This window comes from Moschus berezovskii, chromosome 6 (genome assembly GCF_049115385.1).
Source record: "Moschus berezovskii isolate FMDL1 chromosome 6, NW_MosBer_1.0, whole genome shotgun sequence".
In the NCBI taxonomy this organism is placed as follows: domain Eukaryota; kingdom Metazoa; phylum Chordata; class Mammalia; order Artiodactyla; family Moschidae; genus Moschus; species Moschus berezovskii.
The window spans coordinates 32611486-32630332 of record NC_142465.1 but is presented as its reverse complement, the minus strand read 5'-3'; the positions used below and the strand labels follow the sequence as shown (position 1 = coordinate 32630332).

Genomic DNA, 18847 nt, shown 5'->3' with positions numbered 1-18847 from the left:
TTTCCTTCTTCAAGGGATCTTCCCAAACCAGGGATTGAACCTGGGTCTCCTGTATCGCAGGCAGATGCTTTACCATCTGAGCAGGTGGTTGTCAGCCTGTAAAGAGCCTGATGAGTTGTGAGCAAGCCCCCCTTCCTCGGGGTAGATGGAGACCTGTGTCAGGGCATGACTTGGCAAGCTAAGGTTGAGCAGGGCACAAGTTGCACAGCCACCCGGGCAGCCATGGAGCTCCTGCCTCTGTCCAGAGTCTGCCTCAGTGATCACTCCTAGAGGCAGGTGTAGGGACTTCACTGTGGGTGAAGCCAAACTCGGGCAAACTCTAAGAATCTTCCCTGTAGCAGCTGTTGCTGGGTCTAAGGGTAGACCCAGATCTGATGTCAGGAGCAGCATGGAGGAACCTGATGACCACCTTGGACTGGGGCTACCTGCTGAACATGCACTTGTCAGTCTGTGAGGCTAACTCCTGACCAAATGCAGGGGAGACTGGGGAGCCTGACTGGACGAGGACAGATGGTGATCGGGACAAGCCTGGTCAAGCGGAAAGGACCAGCTTTCTTCTTTGTCTAGCATGTCTTCAGGGAGCCACCTTTGATTTTTAGTCCCATGGAGTTCAGATGAGGCCCACCTCACTCCCCAGCACCAAGGGTGGACCAATGATATGCATATTTCTGTATATGTATGTCATACCCATGTGCAGAGATCCTCCGGCCACTGTGATTGGTTTAGGGTTCAGCACATTACCCAAGCCAGGCTACCCAGAGTCTTCCCTGATATATTTCCTGGAACCAGCAAAAAAGAGATGGGCTGCCCCAGGCCCACACTTCTGGTCCCCTACCCCACATGATCACTGATGGAATCCTTAGTTGGGAAGCTGATGTAGGTTAAGAGCAGCTACTGGCCATTTTTGCTGTTACACGAGGATGGACAGGCAAACTGAGCATGAAGCCAGCCCTCAGAAAGCAGGCAGTGAGAATAAAGCACAGAGGAAGCAATTTATTCCTAGATTTCTCCCTTCTTCCACGTTCTTTTTTCCCCTTTTCTTCTGTTTTTCCTTTGCTTTCTTTCCCTCCAACCCTCCCTTCCTTCCTTCCTACTTTCCCCCCTTCTTTCTTGTTTTGGTTGAAAAATTTATTTAAAAAAAATAATGTTATTTATTTTTGGCTGCGCTGAGGCTTTGCTGCTGCGCAGGCCTGTCTCTAGCTGTAGAGAGCTCAGGCTACTCTCTAGTTGCAGTGCATGGGCTTCTCGTTGCAGTGGCTTCTCTTGTTGTGAAGCTCGGGCTCTAGGGGGCTTGGGCTTCAGCAGTTGCAGCTTGTGGGCTCAGTAGTTGCGGCTCCCAGGCTCTAGAGCACAGGCTTAATAGTTGTGGCACACGGGCTTAGTTGCTCTGCTGGATGTGGGATCCTCCCGGATCAGGGACTGAATCCGTGTCTGCTGCACTGGCAGGTGGATTCTTTACTGCTGAGCCCCAGGGAAGCCCTGGTTGAAAAATCTTTGAGTGTGTTTTTGTTACTTGCAAGTCAAAAAATCTGACCCATAAGCCATATGACACACTCAATTAATGTACTGCTACAGGGGAGCCGTAAAATGGCTGTCTGTGTTTATTTAAACACAGGCCTGGCAGAGAGGAACTTTGAAGAACAACTTAGGAGATGACACTTTTGAGTCTCCAAAGAGCAGAGGAACAAAGCTGAGTGGTAACTCGTAGGATGATGGGGTGAGGGTGAGGGGGGATTTACTGGACTGTGAGGGAGGGACCACCCTCTACGCTTTATCCCGTGGGCTACACTTTGAACCAGACAATTTCCCAGATAGGACTTGGAGATAGCTGGAAGACCAGGGAACTGGAGGGCTTCTGCTTGGGAGACACCCCCCCACTCCCTGAGACTAGAGAGACAAGGGGCTGTTGCAGTCTGGCTTGTCTCCCAGGCCCTCGGGGTATGGCGTGCCTCAGGACCTGTTAGTGCTCAGTGAGTTGGAGAGGTCGCCATTTCTCCACGTCATTACAAACTTAGGTCCAGGCCTACTGATGCTCTGTGGCCAACTGTGTCCCCCACGTTTGCTTTGGAGAAACTGTACCACATTCCCTAGTGAGGTCTTCCCTGCTGAATATAAAGAGTGCCCCAGTAACCTTCCTTTGTGCAAAGCTTTGGCCATTTTCCTGGGGTTACCTGCTCAAAGTGGAATTGCTGAATCAGAGGCTATGAATATTATTAAGGTTTTTGATTCTTATTCCGGGAGGCACTATTATCCATTACTAGAAACAGAGATGTAAAAGTCCCCACTCTTGTCCGCTAGAAGACAGCTAATGGTTAAGTAACTAGTGTAAGAGGTGACTGTTTTTCAGAGAAACAGAGCCATATCATAATGTCTGTAATAAATCAAATTAGATCATCAAATGTGGCATGAGTGCAGCAGATCACATAGCATTAAACAAATTGGACTGCCTGGTTCCCTGGAGATACTCAGGTCAGAAAGCTCCAGACAGATGTAATGGGGTTATCAGTGTGCTTCCCTGAGCGTAGGAAGTGTGGGGGCAGCAAAAGCTGAAGTTGCATTTACTGAAGGTGACTTCTGTGTAATTGGGGTTAGGACCATCGGAGGGCAAAGAACTAGCATTTCTCTCTCAGGGACCTCTTTGTTTAATGAGAGAGATCACCAGCTACAAATCAAATTATCCCAGGAGGGAGATTTTGCCTTGGAATAAGCAGTAATGTTCTAACATTTGGTCCACAGTTGGGATGGTTAATGCACATGGAAGCTCTGTGGAAGCTGTAAAGCGTCACTGGTGTGGGCTGCAGTGCTGGGCTCAAGGGAGTCGGAGATGAAGGACTCAGTCCCCATGTGTAAGGAGGTCACGGTCCACCGAATGAATCTTATAGAATGAGTTGTAGTGTAATAGAGGAATGTGTGGAGGAGGTCCAGGATGGCACAAAGGAGGGAGTGATTAACTCACCTGCTGGGGGAGGAGCTGGGGTGACCTGGCTTGCAAAGAACGAGTAGAAGATTGCCAAGTGGGTAAGTAGGGGGAGGTGTAGGTAGAGGGAGGGGCCTCCATGTGACCTGGGTGTCCCCACAATTTGGACTGCAAATATGCCCCAGCTCGTCCCCAGAATTTAGTGCTCTAGATCCTGCCAGAGCAGATTCAGAAGCTTAACCTGGGGCTCTCTGAGGTTCCTCTCTCTCCCCAGCATCCCTGTGGTCACTGGTGTTGAGTGACATCAGAGCCATTGTGATCCTGGCTCATGGGCCAGCTTGTTGCAAAGGAGGACAAAGTTAATGAGGAGCCAGCCCAGGCCAGCCGGTCCTCAGAGCAAAATTGGAGGCGTGAGAAAGGGTGCTGGAGCCATGTCTTGCATCATCCTTGCACTCCGGGGTGGCAGTCAGAATTTCCTGTTTAAAACTCTTGGTTTTTCCAGCTGGCCACTTCCAGCTGGCACACAGCCTTCTGCCCGAGTAGAGTGCACAGATTCTAATCCTAGATGTCTGTATTTGTTTCCTGCAGCTGCTATGACAAAGTACCATATACTGAGGTGGCTTAAAACAGAAATTTATTGTCTTACGATTCTGGAGAAATCTGCAGGGCCATGCTCCCTCTAAAACCTGTAGGAGACCCTTCCTTGCCTCCTCTTAGCTTCTGGTGGTTTATCATCCTTCTTTGACATTCCCTGGATCAGAGACACATCACTCCAATCCTCCATCCTCACATGGAGTTCTCTCTGTGTCCTTCTGTGTCTTTACGTGGTTGTCACTTTATTTATTTTTAAAAAGTCTTTAATAAATTTGTTACAATATTGCTTCTGTTTTATGTTTTGGTTTTTTGGCCACCAGGCATGTGGGAACTTAGCTCCTCAAGCAGGAATTGAACCCGCAACCCACTGCAATGGAAGGCAAAGTCTTAACCACTGGATTGTCAGGGAAGTCCTGGCTGTCACTTTATAAGGACACCGGTCACACTGGATTAGGTGCCTGCTCTACTCCAGTGTGGGCTTCCCAGGTGACTCTAGTAGTAAAGAATCTGCTTGCTAATACAGGAGACATGAGATGTGGGTTCGATCCCGGGGTTGGGAAGATCCCCTGGAGGAGGGCATAGCAACCCACTCCAGTAGTCTTGCCTGGAGTCATGACTGAAGTGACTTAGCCAGACACATGCTCTACTCCAGTAGCACTTTCCTGGTGGCTCAGTGGTAAAGAATCCACCTCCAATGCAAGAGACACAGGTTTGATTCCTGGGTCAGGAAGATCTCCTGGAGAAGGAAACGGCAACCCACCCCAGTATTCTTGCCTGGGAAATCTCATGGACAGAGGAGCCTGGTGGGCTAGAGTCTATGTGGTTGCAAAAGAGTCGGACATGACTTAGCCACTACACAGCTACTCCAGTGTAACCTCATCTTAATTAATTACACCCATAGTGACCATCTATTTCCCAATGAAGTCACTTTCTGAGGTACTAGGGCTTAGGACTTCAACATAGCTTTTTGTTGCTCTTGGGGTGGGGGCATAATTTAATCTGTAATAGCGTCTCTCAGACACATTGGAAAGGCTGCAGAGGGCAAGGAAGGCCTGCTATCTCCCAGGGCACTGAAGTGCCTCCCACTCAGGGGTGATACTCCGGGAACACAGTGTTCACATCTTTCTGCTTAAAGACCCAAGGCTGCCTGGGGTTGTGGCTACAGGTGTGGGTTCCCGGAAGCTGGGGCTCTGCCACACCACAATGATGTTGGGTCTGGAGAAGCTTGTATAGTTGAGTCCTTGTCAAGGGAGCCACTTTGGGGCTTGTTCAGAGCCATTCTTCAGGAAAAGAGGCTCCCAGTGTAATGTCCAGAACTTTTCCCTTCCAGAAAAGGTTAAGATGTGAGGAACGGATGTAATTGTGACCTAGGTTTTTTTTCCTCCAAAATTTTCCTGGATATTTTTGTCTTCCATTAAAGAAATAAACCTTGTTTGTAGTTTTATTATGATATCCTGAAACTTACAGATGAATAAAAAGGAGGATTACTAGTTTTAATAAAATTGAGTTTTTTCTACAAGATGCAGCATGTGCCTTTCAGTTTACTCAAGACTTCTTTCGTGCCACTCAGTAGTTTTCATGTCGTTCTTGCATGTTACTTGTCTGCTCAGTTTTTTCATCTCTACTTATTACTGTAATGGGAATCTATTCTCTCATTCTGTTGCCTAATCAGCTGTGCTTAGTGTTATAGAAAAGTTATTGATTTTTGCATGGTAATCTTGTACCAAGACACATTTCTGGTGTCTTTTAAAAAAGTAATTGTTTATTTGGCTGTGCTGGGTCTCAGTTGTGAAGCCCAGGCTTAGTGGCTTCATGGCATGTGGGATCTTCCCAGACCAGGAATTGAACTGGTGTCCCTTGAATTGCAAGGCAGATTCTTAACCACTGGACTACCAGGGAAGCCCTTCATAGAATTTTAGATGATGGCCATTCTGACCGGTGTGAGCTGAAACCTCATTGTAGCCTTGATTTGCATTTCTCCAATAATTAGCAATATTGAGCATCTTTTCACATACCTGTTGGCCTGTCTTCTTTGAAGAAATGTCTGTTCACTTCCAAGGCAAACCATACAATGTCACAGTAATCCTAGTCTATGCCCTGATCAGTAATGCTGAAGAAGCTGAAGTTGAACGGTTCTATGAAGAACTATGACCTTCTAGAACTAATACCCAAAATATAGGTCCTTTTCATTATAGGGGACTGGAATGCAAAAGTAGGAAGTCAAGAGATACCTGGATTAACAGGCAAATTTGGTCTTGGAGTACAGAATGAAGCAGGTCAAAGGCTAACAGAATTTTGCCAAGAGAATGCACTGGTCATAGCAAACACCCTCTTTCAACAAGACAAGAGAAGACTCACAACACAAGACATGGACATCGTTAGATGGTCAATACCGAAATCAGATTGATTATGTTCTTTGCAGCCAAAGATGGAGAAGCTCTATACAGTCAGCAAAAACAAGACTGGGAGCTGACTGTGGCTCAGATCATGAACTCCTTATTGCCAAATTCAGACTGAAATTGAAGAAAGTAGGGGAAACCACTATACCATTCAGGTATGACCTAAATCAAATCCCTTAAGATTATACAGTTGAAGTGACAAATAGATTCAAGGGATTAGATCTGATAGAGTGCCTGAAGAACTGTGGATGAAGGTTCATGACATTGTACAAGAGACAAGAATCAAGACCATCCCCAAGAAAAAGAAATGCAAAAAGGCAAATGGTTGCCTGAGGAGCCCTTACAAATAGCTGAGAAAAGAAGAGAAGCTCAAGGCAAGGGAGAAAAGGAAAGATACACCCATTTGAATGCAGAATTCCAAAACATAGCAAGGAGAGATAAGAAAGCCTTCCTCAGTGATCAGTGCAAAGAAATAGAGGAAAACTGTAGAATGGGAAAGACTAGAGATCTCTTCAAGAAAATTATAGATACCAAGAGATCATTTCATGCAAAGATGGGCACAATAAAGGACAGAAATGGTATGGACCTAACAGAAGCAGAAGATATTAAGAAGAGGTGGCAACAATACACAGAAGAACTATACAAAAAAAGATCTTAATGACCCAGATAATCACGATGGTGTGATCACTCACCTAGAGCCAGACATCCTGGAATGTGAAATCAAGTGGGGCTTAGGAAGAATCACTAGGAACAAAGCTAGTGGAGGTGATGGAATTCTAGCTGAACTATTTCAAGCCCCAAAAGATGATGCTGTGAAAGTGCTACACTCAATATGCCAGCAAATTTGGAATACTCAGCAGTGGCCACAGAACTGGAAAAGGTCAGTTTTCATTCCAATCCCAAAGAAAGGCAATGCCAAAGAATGCTCAAACTACCGCACATCTGCACTCATCTCACACTAGTAAGTAATGCTCAAAATTCTTCGAGCCAGGCTTCAACAGTCTGTGAACCGTGAACTTCCAGATGTTCAAGCTGGATTTAGAAAAGGCAGAGAACAGAGATCTGAACCAGAGATCAAATTGCCAACATCCGTTGGATCATTAAAAAAGCAAGAGAGTTCCAGAAAAAAGTCTATTTCTGCTTTATTGACTATGCCAAAGCCTTTGACTGTGTGGATCACAATAAACTGTGGAAAATTCTGAAAGAGATGGGAATACCAGACCACCTTACCCTCCTGAGAAATCTGTATGCAGGTCAAGAAGCAACAGTTAGCGCTGGGCATGGAAAAACAGACTGGTTCCAAATTGGGAAAAGAGTACATCAAGGCTGTATATTGTCACCCTGCTTATTTAACTTATATGCAGAGTATATCATGTGAAATCCTGGGCTGGATGATGCACAAGCTGGAATCAAGATTGCCAGGATAAATATCAATAACCTCAGATATGCAGATGACACCACCCTTATGGCAGAAAGTGAAGAAGAACTAAAGAGCTTCTTGATGAAAGTGAAAGAAGAGAGTGAAAAAGTTGGCTTAAACTCAGCATACAGAAAACTAAGATCATGGCATCCAGTCCCATCACTTCATGGCAAATAGATGGGAAAACAATGGAAACAGTGACAGGCTTTATTTTCTTGGGCTCCCAAATCACTGCAGATGGTGACTGCAGCCATGAAATTAAAAGATGTTTGCTCCTTGGAAGAAAAGCTATGACCAACCTAGACAGCATATTAAAAAGCAGAGACATTACTTTGCCAACAAAGGTCTGTTTAATGAAAGCTGTGGTTTTTCTAGTAGTCATGTACGGATGTGATAGTTGGACTATAAAGCTGAGCACCGAAGAATTGATGCTTTTGAACTGTGGTATTGGAGAAGACTCTTGAGGGTCCTTTGGACTGCAAAGACATCCAACCAGTCCATCCTAAAGGAGATCAGTCCTGAATATTCATTGGAAGGACTGATGCTGAAGCTGAAACTCCAATCCTTGGGCCACCTGATGCAAAGAACTGACTCATTGGAAAAGACCCTGATGCCGGGAAAGATTGAAGGCGGGAGGAGAAGGGGACGACAGAGGATGAGATGGTTGGATGGCATCAGCAACTCGATGGATGGATGCAAGTTTGAGTAAGCTTGGGGATTTGGTGATGGACAGGCAAGTCTGGCATGCTGCAGTCCATTGGGTCGCAAAGAGTCCGACAGGACTGAGCAACTGAACTATTTAAGTCTTCTACCCATTTATTTATTTTTTTAATATTGAGCTGTATGAACTCTTTGTAATATTTTGGAAATCAATCCCTTGTTGGTCACATTGTTTGTAAATATTTTCTCCCATTCTGTAGGTTGTCTTTTCGCTTTGTTTATGGTTTTCTTTTTCATGCAAAAGCTTTTAAGTTTAATTAGATTCTAATTATTTTTGCTTTTATTTTCATTACTCTAGAAGATCAAAAAATATTGCTGTGGTTTATGTAAAAGAGTGTTCTATGTTTTCCTCTAGGGGTTTAATAGTATCCAGTCTTACACATAGGTCTTTTATCTATTTTGAGTTTATTTTTATATATGGTGTTGGAATATAGGCCTTTTAAGTCCCTTCCAACAATTCTTAGAGGGCAGGGGCAAGAAGTTCTAGAGAAACCTCAACAGATATATAGGTTGTAATCCAATTGTAATGGCCCTTGTTCATTTTGCCTACCCCAAACAAAGCTGAGTGCTTCTATATCTGCTTCAGGGCTGAACTTTTTTCTCTGCTATTCATTGACTGCCCATCTCACGGTCCTAGCTGTTCTTGGTAAATCTAGCAAATACTCTTTCCTGTATTTTATAAGAAAGGACCAGAGAAACTCTACTTTCTTTAAAAAAGGAGGGTGGTCGTTTCAATTTGTCAAAAGATTAGAGGTGGAAAAAGATAAATTCATGAGATACATTCAGATTCTATGTCTGTTCCCTTTTGCCCCAGCCCAGAAGTCTGAATGGGTTCTCCACTTAAAAAAAAAAAAATTAACTGCAAAATAAAAGGCCCCAAGTGGTGTTTTAGAGGGAGTAAGAGTATCTTGGATTGAATTTATATCTATGTCAGATAATGTGTTTCTAGAGATAAGCAGTAATAGTTATTTTCAGAACCTCATGAGAGTTTATTCAGTAAACTAATGAATGGGTATTACTGACAAGCTTTCCAAAGTAGAAATTATATGAAACTGTAATCAGATGGTAAAAGGTAATAGAGGAGAAGCCCTTGGTTTCTGCTATGGGGAGTTCATGTCATTTCTAAAGGAGATTCACAATTTACTGCTCAACTGAAGCTAGTTCAATTTTATGCAGGAAGGGGCTGCATGGAATTGTATTTCTAGGAATCCTCACAAACCATGAAAAGCACGAGAGGTTCTTCACCAAGCTCTGTTGTTAACTGGCTTGGGCAAGTCCCTGTTCCAGGCTTATTTCATCTTTCTAGTCTGTGAAATATTCTATATACATTTACAGTCCCGTTTGAGAGAAATGAGATATGGTGATAAAAAACGTTGAGTATATAGAATTATACAGATGTGAAGCACTGAATCTGCAGCAAACTTAAGGATATCCCAGGCCTACCGGTTAAAAGTGAAATAAGAATGTCTCTACAGGCTCAAGAGATCTTATCCTCAAGAAGATAAGACAGGGAGTAAAACCACTGTAAACACACTTGATTTCTAAGCAGGGCGAGGTTTGGTTAGAAACGGATAAGATAAATGTATTTAATGAATACAAATGTGTTCAAATCTGATAGCAAGGACTTGGGAAGTGGTCCTTGGTTAATACCTACTTCTCCTGAATTCCTGAATGACTTCCTATGTGGATCTGGAAGTCCCAAAGCTTCTTTCTTCAAAGTTTACTTTTCTGTTTTGTTCTAATCTGTTTCTGTTTTGTCTAATCCCTCTGTTAGTCCTTTCCTTCTGCCTCTGTCCAAATATCTCAGTTGTGATCCCAGAGAAAGGAGGAGGAGGTTTTTGCCAGTTTAAATGGGTTCTGTCTACCAGAGCCTTGCTGAGTCTGGAGCAAGGTGTGAATGAGCACAGTGTAGGCAATTCCTTTTCTTTCACCTATCATTTTATTTCATATTTATTTATTTTTGGCGCTTGGGCTTTCGCCACGATGGGGGCTGCTGCTGCTGCTGCTAAGTCACTTCAGTCGTGTCCGACTCTGTGCGACCCCATAGACGGCAGCCCACCAGGCCCCCCCATCCCTGGGATTCTCCAGGCAAGAACACTGGAGTGGGTTGCCATTTCCTTCTCCAACATGTGAAAGTGAAAAGTGAAAGTGAAGTCGCTCAGTTGTGTCTGATTCGTAGCGACCCCATGGACTGCAGCCTACCAGGCTCCTCCGTCCATGGGATTTTCTAGGCAAGAGTACTGGAGTGGCTTGCCATTGCCTTCTCCTATTCTGTAGCTGTTGTGTGCAGGGTTCTCATTTCGGCGCCTTCTCTTGTTTCGAGCAGGGCTTCTAGGTGCTCGGGTTTCAGCAGTTTGCCTGGGCTTAGTTGCCCTGAGGCATGTGGGATCTTCCTGAACCAGGGATGGAACCTATGTCCCCTGCATTGGCAGGCAGATTCTTATCCATTGGACCACCAGGGAAGTCCTCTTTTAAAATATATAATTTATTGTTTATTTAATTTTAGTTGTTCTGCACCTTCCTGCTTTGCGTGGGCTTTCTCTAGTTACCGCTGGCAGGAGCTACCATTTGTTGTGGTGCTCGGGCTTCTCGCTGCTGTGACTTCTCGTGTGGCGCACAGACTCTAAGCTCAGCCTGCAGTAGCTGTGGCACTGGGGCTCTCGCTGACTCAGTAGTTGTGGTGCCCGGGCTTAGTTGCTCCGTGGCATGTGGAATCTTCCTGGACCAAGGATCAAACTTGTGTCCTCTGAGCTGGCAGGAGGCTTCTTAGCCACTGTACCACCAAGGAAGTCCAGTTCTCTTTTTTAAAAATTTTTTGGCCATGCCGCACAGCTGGTAGTTCTCCAACCAGGGATTGAACCCCAGGTCCGTGGTTGTAAACGAGCCAAGTCCTAACCACTGAACCCACCAGGGAATTCCGCGGTATAGGTGATTTCCATGGACGATATTGATGACGACGAATGGAGGGAGAGTGATTTTCGCAGCAAGAGTCAGCTTGTGTAGCGTTTTGTTGTTTTTCTGTATGATGTGTAGTGTCCCAGGCTGGCAGCCTGCTGTGAACAAAGAAAACTGTATTCTTTAGTCTCTCTAGATGTGCTGTGACTTGGCAAGGGCTGACTGCGTATCATGCACCTGCATGACCTTTTAAGCTTGATATAGAATAGTGTCTCTCTCAGGCTCCCCGCTCCTTTCACAGGAAATGCTCCCAGACGACCGCACAGCAAGCCCTAATTAAGTCTTTCCTTGAACCCTGACGTCTTTTCCTCCAAACTTTCCTTGGTTTTTGATGTATAATTAAGAGGAATGTGGAGAAACCAAATCAGGTATAGGATGCAGCTGGGATTGGGCACTACCCATCTCACACGCTAGTAAAGTCATGCTCAAAATTCTCCAAGTCAGGCTTCAGCAATATGTGAACCGTGAACTTCCAGATGTTCAAGCAAGTTTTAGAAAAGGGAGAGGCACCAGAGATCAAATTGCCAACATCCGCTGGATCATGGAGAAAGCAAGAGAGTTCCAGAAAAACATCTATTTTTCTGCTTCATCGACTATGCCAAAGACTTTGACTGTGTGGATCACAATAAACTGTGGAAAATTCTGAAAGAGATGGGAGTAACAGACCACGTGACCTGCCTCTTGAGAAACCTGTATGCAGGTCAGGAAGCTACAGTTAGAACTGGACATGGAACAACAAACTGGTTCCAAATAGGAAAAGGACTAGGTCAAGGTTGTATATTGTCACCCTGCTTATTTAACTTATATGCAGAGTACATCATGAGGAACACTGGGCTGGAAGAAGCACAGCTGGAATCAAGATTGCCGGGAGAAATATCAATAACCTCAGATATGCAGATGACACCACCCTTATGGCAGAAAGTGAAGAGGAACTAAAAAGCCTCTTGATGAAAGTGAAAGAGGAGAGTGAATAAGTTGGCTTGAAGCTCAACATTCAGAATTCGAAGATCATGGCATCTGGTCCCATCACTTCATGGGAAATAGATGGGGAAACAGTGTCAGACTTTATTTTTTTGGGCTCCAAAATCACTGCAGATGCTGATTGCAGCCATGAAATTAAAAGACGCTTACTCCTTGGAAGGAAAGTTATGACCAACCTAGATAGCATATTAAAAAGCAGAGACATTACTTTGCCAACCAAGGTCCGTCTAGTCCAGCCTATGGTTTTTCCCGTGGTCATGTATGGATGTGAGAGTTGGACTGTGAAGAAAGCTGATCACCGAAGAATTGATGCTTTTGAACTGTGGTGCTGGAGAAGACTCTTGAGAGTCCCTTGGACTGCAAGGAGATCCAAGCAGTCCATTCTAAAGGAGATCAGTCCTGGGTGTTCATTGGAAGGACTGATGCTAAAGCTGAAACTCCAATACTTTGACCACTTCATGCGACGAGTTGACTCACTGGAAAAGACTCTAATGCTGGGAGGGACTGGGGGCGGGAGGAGAAGGGGACGACAGAGAATGCTATGGCTGGATGGTATCACCGACTCTGTGGACATGAGTTTGAGTGAACTCCGGGAGTTGGTGATGGACAGGGAGGCCTGGCGTGCTGTGATTCATGGGGTCGCAAAGAGTCGGACACGACTGAGCGACTGAACTGAACTGAATGGCAAGTAAAGACTGAAACCTCTGCCTGGCAGCTCTTTTGACAGTTTAAACTGGGCAAGAAACATGGTGCATAGATGGAGAAATAAGATGCTTTTGATGGAAAAATTGGTTGCAATTATGTGAGAACATTTCCTCAGACCTTTTGAGTTACTTGTGTTTCATGCCTTTTTGTCTCTGAATAAGAGAATGTCAATGTTTTCCAGTCAATATTTAAAAATAATACAAGTAAGGTGCTTAGTGCTTCCCTGGGCAGGCTGTGAACACATCCTTACAATGCGATGCAAAATTTGGGTCCTTATCTACTTACCTGAAAAGAGAGTCCCACAGATTTTATCATGTCCCCAGAGATTCAAGACCTAATCTCTCCCCACCAAAGTTTAAGAACACTAGTATTAGAGAAAGGAAGGATCTAGACACAAAGATGGAAAAATAGCCACATTTGGAAGTCACAAAGGGAGGGTGGAACTTCTAAAGTTAGGGAAGGACTGGAGTCCAGGCAGCCCCATGGGTGGCCATAAGTGGTTATGTGTGTGAACTTTGTAATGGGGTGCTTCTGAGCTCAGGCTCGGGGTCTCCATTTATAAACTGTGCTTGCTGTGTGAACTGGGGTAGCTTACATCTCTAAGCCTCAGTCTTGAGTGTTCTCATCTGTAAAATGATGGAGGAGATAGAACCTACCTCACAGAGTTGTTGCAAGCCTCCTTGCTTCCCTGTGAGATGTGTGTGTGTGTGTATGTGTGTGTGTTTGGTCTCTGTCTCTACCCGTATTTTGCATTTTCCTGTCTATTTGATGTCTCCTCCTCCAAGAATTCTGTGCAGGCCTCAGAAGTTTCTGAGTTCTGTTTTGCTGGGTTCTCCACACCACCCTCCCCCCACCAAGCCCCTGCTTTCTTTAGAAGAATAATCAGTGTGAGGTGGTGTCCTTGGCTGAATATCTTCCTCCTTCCAGCTCCTTCCGTGCCTCTTTGCTGGCCAGGCTGAGAGCGGCATATTTGCTCCTTTCCAAGCTGTGTAGAGAGCTGAAGGTGCCGGCAGCCTAGTGCCTGGGGCCTGGAGCCAACGAGCTCGCCTTCTTCGGGAAGGAGGGCGCAAAACAGTGCTTGGAGGGGAGAACCTGTCTCTGTAGACAGACAGCTGCCTCAGGGCAGTCTCGCTCTCCTCTGCAGCCAATTCCTTTTGTAATTTGCACAATAGACCAGAAGATGGGGCTCTTGACCCTGGAGTCAAGAGCCAGAGTCTGATTTTTTTCTACATTTAAACTGGAGTCAAGTCAGACTTGGAGAGCTCCTAGTAATCCTCTCCCTCCTGCTTCTTCTCTGTGCCCACAGCTCGTGCCCACTCTCATGAGAGCACCATGAGCGGGCTCTTTAGTGAAGTGAAGTCGCTCAGTCGTGTCCGACTGCAGCCTATCAGGCTCCTCCGTCCATGGGATTTTCTAGGCAAGAGTACTGGAGTGGGTTGCCAAGCGGGCTCTTTAGGGAGTGGCAAATGGAGGGCACATCTTTCTTCTGGTCACCATCCTTGGCCCCTCCAGAACTGCCATGTTGCCAGTCAGCCTAAATGACCCCCTGCCTCAGCTCCCCACTCTAACCCACCTTGCCCCCAATGGCAGATTTCACCAATGGTATCACTTACATAGGACAGTGTTGTACAGTGGCCAGGGACTCTAAAAGCAGACAGATCCATCCTTGACTCATCAAATGAGACTCTCCTCACCTCCTCAGAAAAGCCCTCCCTGACCATTCCATCTACAGTAGCTCTCTCCACCCCGCTGGCCAATACTCTATCACATAGCTTTGCAGTTTGCTTCACTGCGGCTCTCATAATCTGTAATTGTGTTCATTTTTACTTGTTTGCTGTTTCTCCACTAGATTGCAAGGCTCAAGAGGTGATCATATCCCAGCCTAATACCTACTTAACCTTGAGAAAGTTGCTAAACTTCTCAGCCTCAGTTTTCTTACCAGTGAAATGGATAACCTATGAAGTGTTAGGAATGTTAAATGACATAGTGCATTTACACCACTAAACCAGGTCCTGGTGTGTGGACAAATTCTTTAAAATTTTCAACAGTATCATATTTTCTATTATATGAGAGAAAAAAAGTCTGAACTGATTAGCTGTTTCTCTATAAGTTGGTCATTGTTTTTCTTTACCACAATTTTTATTTCCTACTGCTCTTCTCCATACCTTTCTGCTTTGGTCCAAATTGTGGCTATCCTGAATGGGTCTTAGGCTTTCCTGGTTGCTAAGTCATTCCCTAAGAACTAAGATGCTTGCTCTCCTTACTTTGGCTTGACTGGTTTTGGGTTTAACCTAAACCAATGTCCTCTGTGTCATGTTCCAAGTAAAAAAAAAATTATTTTCTCTTGGAAATTTTTATAATCTTTGTTGCCTATATAACTTATATGGCTCTTGTTTTATGTTCTATTATCTTGTCATCATATTAACATGTTCTCTTCTAAATTTTTATAAGCCTTGTTGTTTATGTTACTCATATGGCTCTTGTTTTATATTCTGTTATCTTGCCATCATATTAACATATATCCTGTTCCCCTGATTAGACCATAAGCCCTCTGGAGATACATATTTTATTTTGGATTTTGCTGCATCTTCGGTGCCATTTGGACTTGGACTTTGTGTTTAATATGTTTTTGGTTAGACTGAATTAAAAGTACATATATTCACTTATATATTTATAAGTTATATTTATTTATATATACTTATATAACTTACATATTTATAATTATGTGCCCAGCATTCTTTGAGGCTTTGTACAGAAGGGCATAAGAAAAATAATTATTGCCTTCAAAAAATGACAGTGTTAAAGCAAGCTAAAGTTAATATTTAATTAAAGTACTTGACCATAGCATGGTAACTGCTATAAGGAAGGTATGAAGTGCTGTGAAGATTCAAAGGGGAGTGATGACATCTCTTAGGGGTATTGAGGAGAGTAGAATAAAGTTTCTTGGAAGAGGTCGCCTTTGAGTTTGACTTTGAAGTATGATTATGGTTTTGATGGGCAAAAATGGGGGTGAATTACAGATTCAAGGGACAGAATTAGTGAAGAGGTCAACATAGACTGGGGAAATGAACACTAAGGCTCAGAAATGGGCCCAAGACCTTAAATCGAAGACTGAAAATATGGTTCTGCCTCAGGGACACGGAAGCACAAACTTGGTTCAAATTTCAGAGCCAGTGCAAGCAATGGTATGCAGGGGTTGAACATTTAATGTGCACCAGCCAGGCTATGCTCCCCAAGTGTAGTTTCTTCGGAGGCTGAGAATGATTTGCACCTGCTCTTTTTCTTTTAATAATGTGGACTCTCCTACCGTCTGATGTGATAGTGGACATAAAGGAAAAGACCCCTTTCCTCCTCGTGGGGACAGAGGTTGGTTGGATTATGACCAGTCTCTCTTGTTTAAACCCAAATCGAATTGAATGTGTTACTCATGGGTTTCTAACTTTGCCTTAAATCAGTAGCTATTATTTTGTTAAATAATTTGCCCTAGATTATTTCTCAGAAAAGTTGGAAGCATTTTTGTGGAATTGTTTCAACCATCTTCCTTAGCTCGACCCCGTGCTTTTCACTGCCAACCTGAGGCCAAGGGAGAAGACCTGTATCCTAGTCAATCTGTGGAGGGGACTGGACCACTGCCTGCCTGCTTCTCTTTGATACTATTTAATCTGGCCACTAGCTCCAGGATTACCAAGTAATTTGAGAAGGCCCTTCCCTTTCATCCTGTTACTTCCTTCTGCAGGCTAAAGGGATGGTTCCCCAGAATTTAAAAATTAGTATTACTGAGGAATAAAATCATGATAGACAAACTCGACACTTTCTCAGTTTTCAAGGGTCAGATGCATCCTCAAGTAGAACAAGATCTTCAATTTCTAGCAAGCAGTTGGGAGGACCTTCCAGCCCAGAGGCCCCTGAAGGGCGGGAGGCGGTTTCCACGGCAACCAGGCCCGGGAGGGGTTTGCTCTCCCGGCTCCCTCCTCCACCTCCTGGTAGCCCAGGGTACCGCCGGACAGCGTCCTCCCGTGCTCCGCGCCCTGATTGGCCGTACAGGCCGCGCGGTGATTGGCTGCGGCGAAGCCTCGCGGGCCGGTGGCTATGGAGGCGGCGGCGGTTGATGGTTGACCGTTGGCACCGAGGTAGGGGTCGCCGCTCGGGCGATCTGCTCAAACCCGACTGGAGTGCGTGGCCTGCTGACGTTCGGCCTGGACCCCGCGGGCGAGACCTAGCTGGGCTCCGCCATGCCGGCCGGGAGTAACGATCCGGATGGCGTCCTCAGCTATCAGGTAGGGCCCCGCCTCCCGCCCCTCCCAGGGGCTCAGCCTCCTCGTCCTCTGCCCACCCTCCGCTCTCTGCCCCCGAGCCGGGGCTTCGCAGGCCACTCCCTGAGGGCGAGGGGAGGCCAGCCCGCGACACCAGGGGGCGCTCCGGGCGGTCGGGGACCGGGCCCGGGCTGCGAGGGGGTGACCTTGGGCCAAACCGGGAGCTGCATCCTTTGCGTGGCCAGCTGAGGAGCCCTGACGGCCCGCGGCCGGTGACCTCTGTTCTGCTCAGGTCCGCCTTGCTGGGAAAGAGGCTGGCTGCTGGCCTTGCCGCCTCCTGCTGGAACGTGGGAGAAAGGATCGCCAGGGACCTTGCTCTGGTGGGGCAGGTCTCCTCTTTGTGTTTTATTAATGGGGCTTTCTGGTTCCTTACTGGCTCAGAGGAAGAGCTGGAAAAGACTGGAGGCTGGGACCAAACGCTCAGCCTTGTTCGTGTGCATAAAACTCCCTTCATTCCATGGCACAGACGGGCTGACAAGTTCTGGATAGCGAAGTGGACAGAGGCTGGAAAAGTGCTGAGGGGTCAGAAACAGGTGTTTGCTTAAAGAAATGAAGAAACAGGTTTAAGAAACTGATAACTGTTGGGGTGGCTAATGTAAGGTAAAGCACTGAACTGGGCGTCAGAGACTGTAGGTTCAAATCTACATCCGCCTCACATGGGCTTTGTGACCTTGAGTAAGTCACTTGCCTCTTTGAATCACTTTTTCCCATCTAGTAAAATAAGGATAAGAATACCTGCTTTGCTTACTTCACAGGGTGGTTTTGAGACCTAAATGAGCAGCTGTTTGGGAAGGGGCTTTGTGAAAGAATGTGGCAACCAGTATAGGAGAGATAGCTCATTGAATTCTCACTCCCCCCTTTCCTGTGCCCATCAGGTGATGATATGCTTATTGCTCTGCAAAGAGATAATGAAGGGAGGTCAGATATGAAGTGGAGGGCTGTGAAGAGAATGATGGACCTACTCAGAAGAATGACAGGTCGTGAAACAAGGGCCACGTTGATGTCAGGATGGTTTTTGTAAAGAGACAGAGAAAACTCTTTTTTGAGTTTGTAGCAAAATGGGTATCACTGACTCACTCCTCTTCTGGCAATAGTTTGCTACTAGGTGACCCATAATTCCTTTTGCTTGCTCTATCATAAAAGGAACAACATCTGCGATTTTGGGAAATCCTTGCATATCTAATTCTCCTAAGGTCTACGAAGAATATTCAGCTTATTTTTGTGATACAGTGATGGGCAGAATAGGCAGTGTTCTTGCCCTGCTGGAGTTTCCCGTTTAGTGTGTGTGTGTGTATAATTATTTTAATCAAACAGTCACACAAATAAATGTATTATTATAAACTGTCATGAGTGCTTAGAAAGAAAGATATGTGGTGCTGTGAATGTGTATCACAATGGTTTCAGCTTTGGTCTCAGATCAGAGATTTTGCTAAGGAAGAAAATTTGGGCAAAAATCTAAAGAATAAGTGTCAACTGAGGGAAGAGGGAGATCAAAGGGCTTTGGAGACAAAGAGAACAGCAGAGGGGGCCCATCGGGTTCAAAGATCTGAAAGAAGGCCAAAGTGGCTGGAGCCACAGGGAGCAAAGAGGTGAATGGTGTGCGATGTACTCCAGGGTCATAGCATATGGAGAGAAGGAGAGAGTGGAGCCAGAGAGAGAATGAGAGCCAATGAGATTATGATCAGATTCTCCTCCTGAAAGATTTCCTGGCTGCAGTGGGGAGAACAAATGTGGGAACGAGGCTGGAACAAATGTGGGGAGACAGTGTCCTTAATATGCAGAATGTGTTCCAGTTGTATTGTCAGGATCATAATAACCCCCAGGCTTCTGTTGGTGCTCTGTG

The 18847-nt window shown here is 45.4% G+C and overlaps 1 protein-coding gene across 2 annotated transcripts in view; it reads left to right on the top strand.

Moving 5' to 3' along the window:
- The first annotated feature begins 16763 nt into the window (after nt 1-16763).
- The window catches only part of SLC4A8 (solute carrier family 4 member 8), an 81872-nt gene continuing 79788 nt past the window's right edge, over nt 16764-18847 (top strand). For both annotated transcript variants that reach the window (XM_055395538.2, XM_088836899.1), the window contains exon 1: nt 16764-16968. In XM_055395538.2, the coding sequence (XP_055251513.1) occupies nt 16924-16968 (45 nt within the window). In that variant the 5' untranslated portion in view covers nt 16764-16923. The remainder of the gene's footprint in view (nt 16969-18847) is intronic.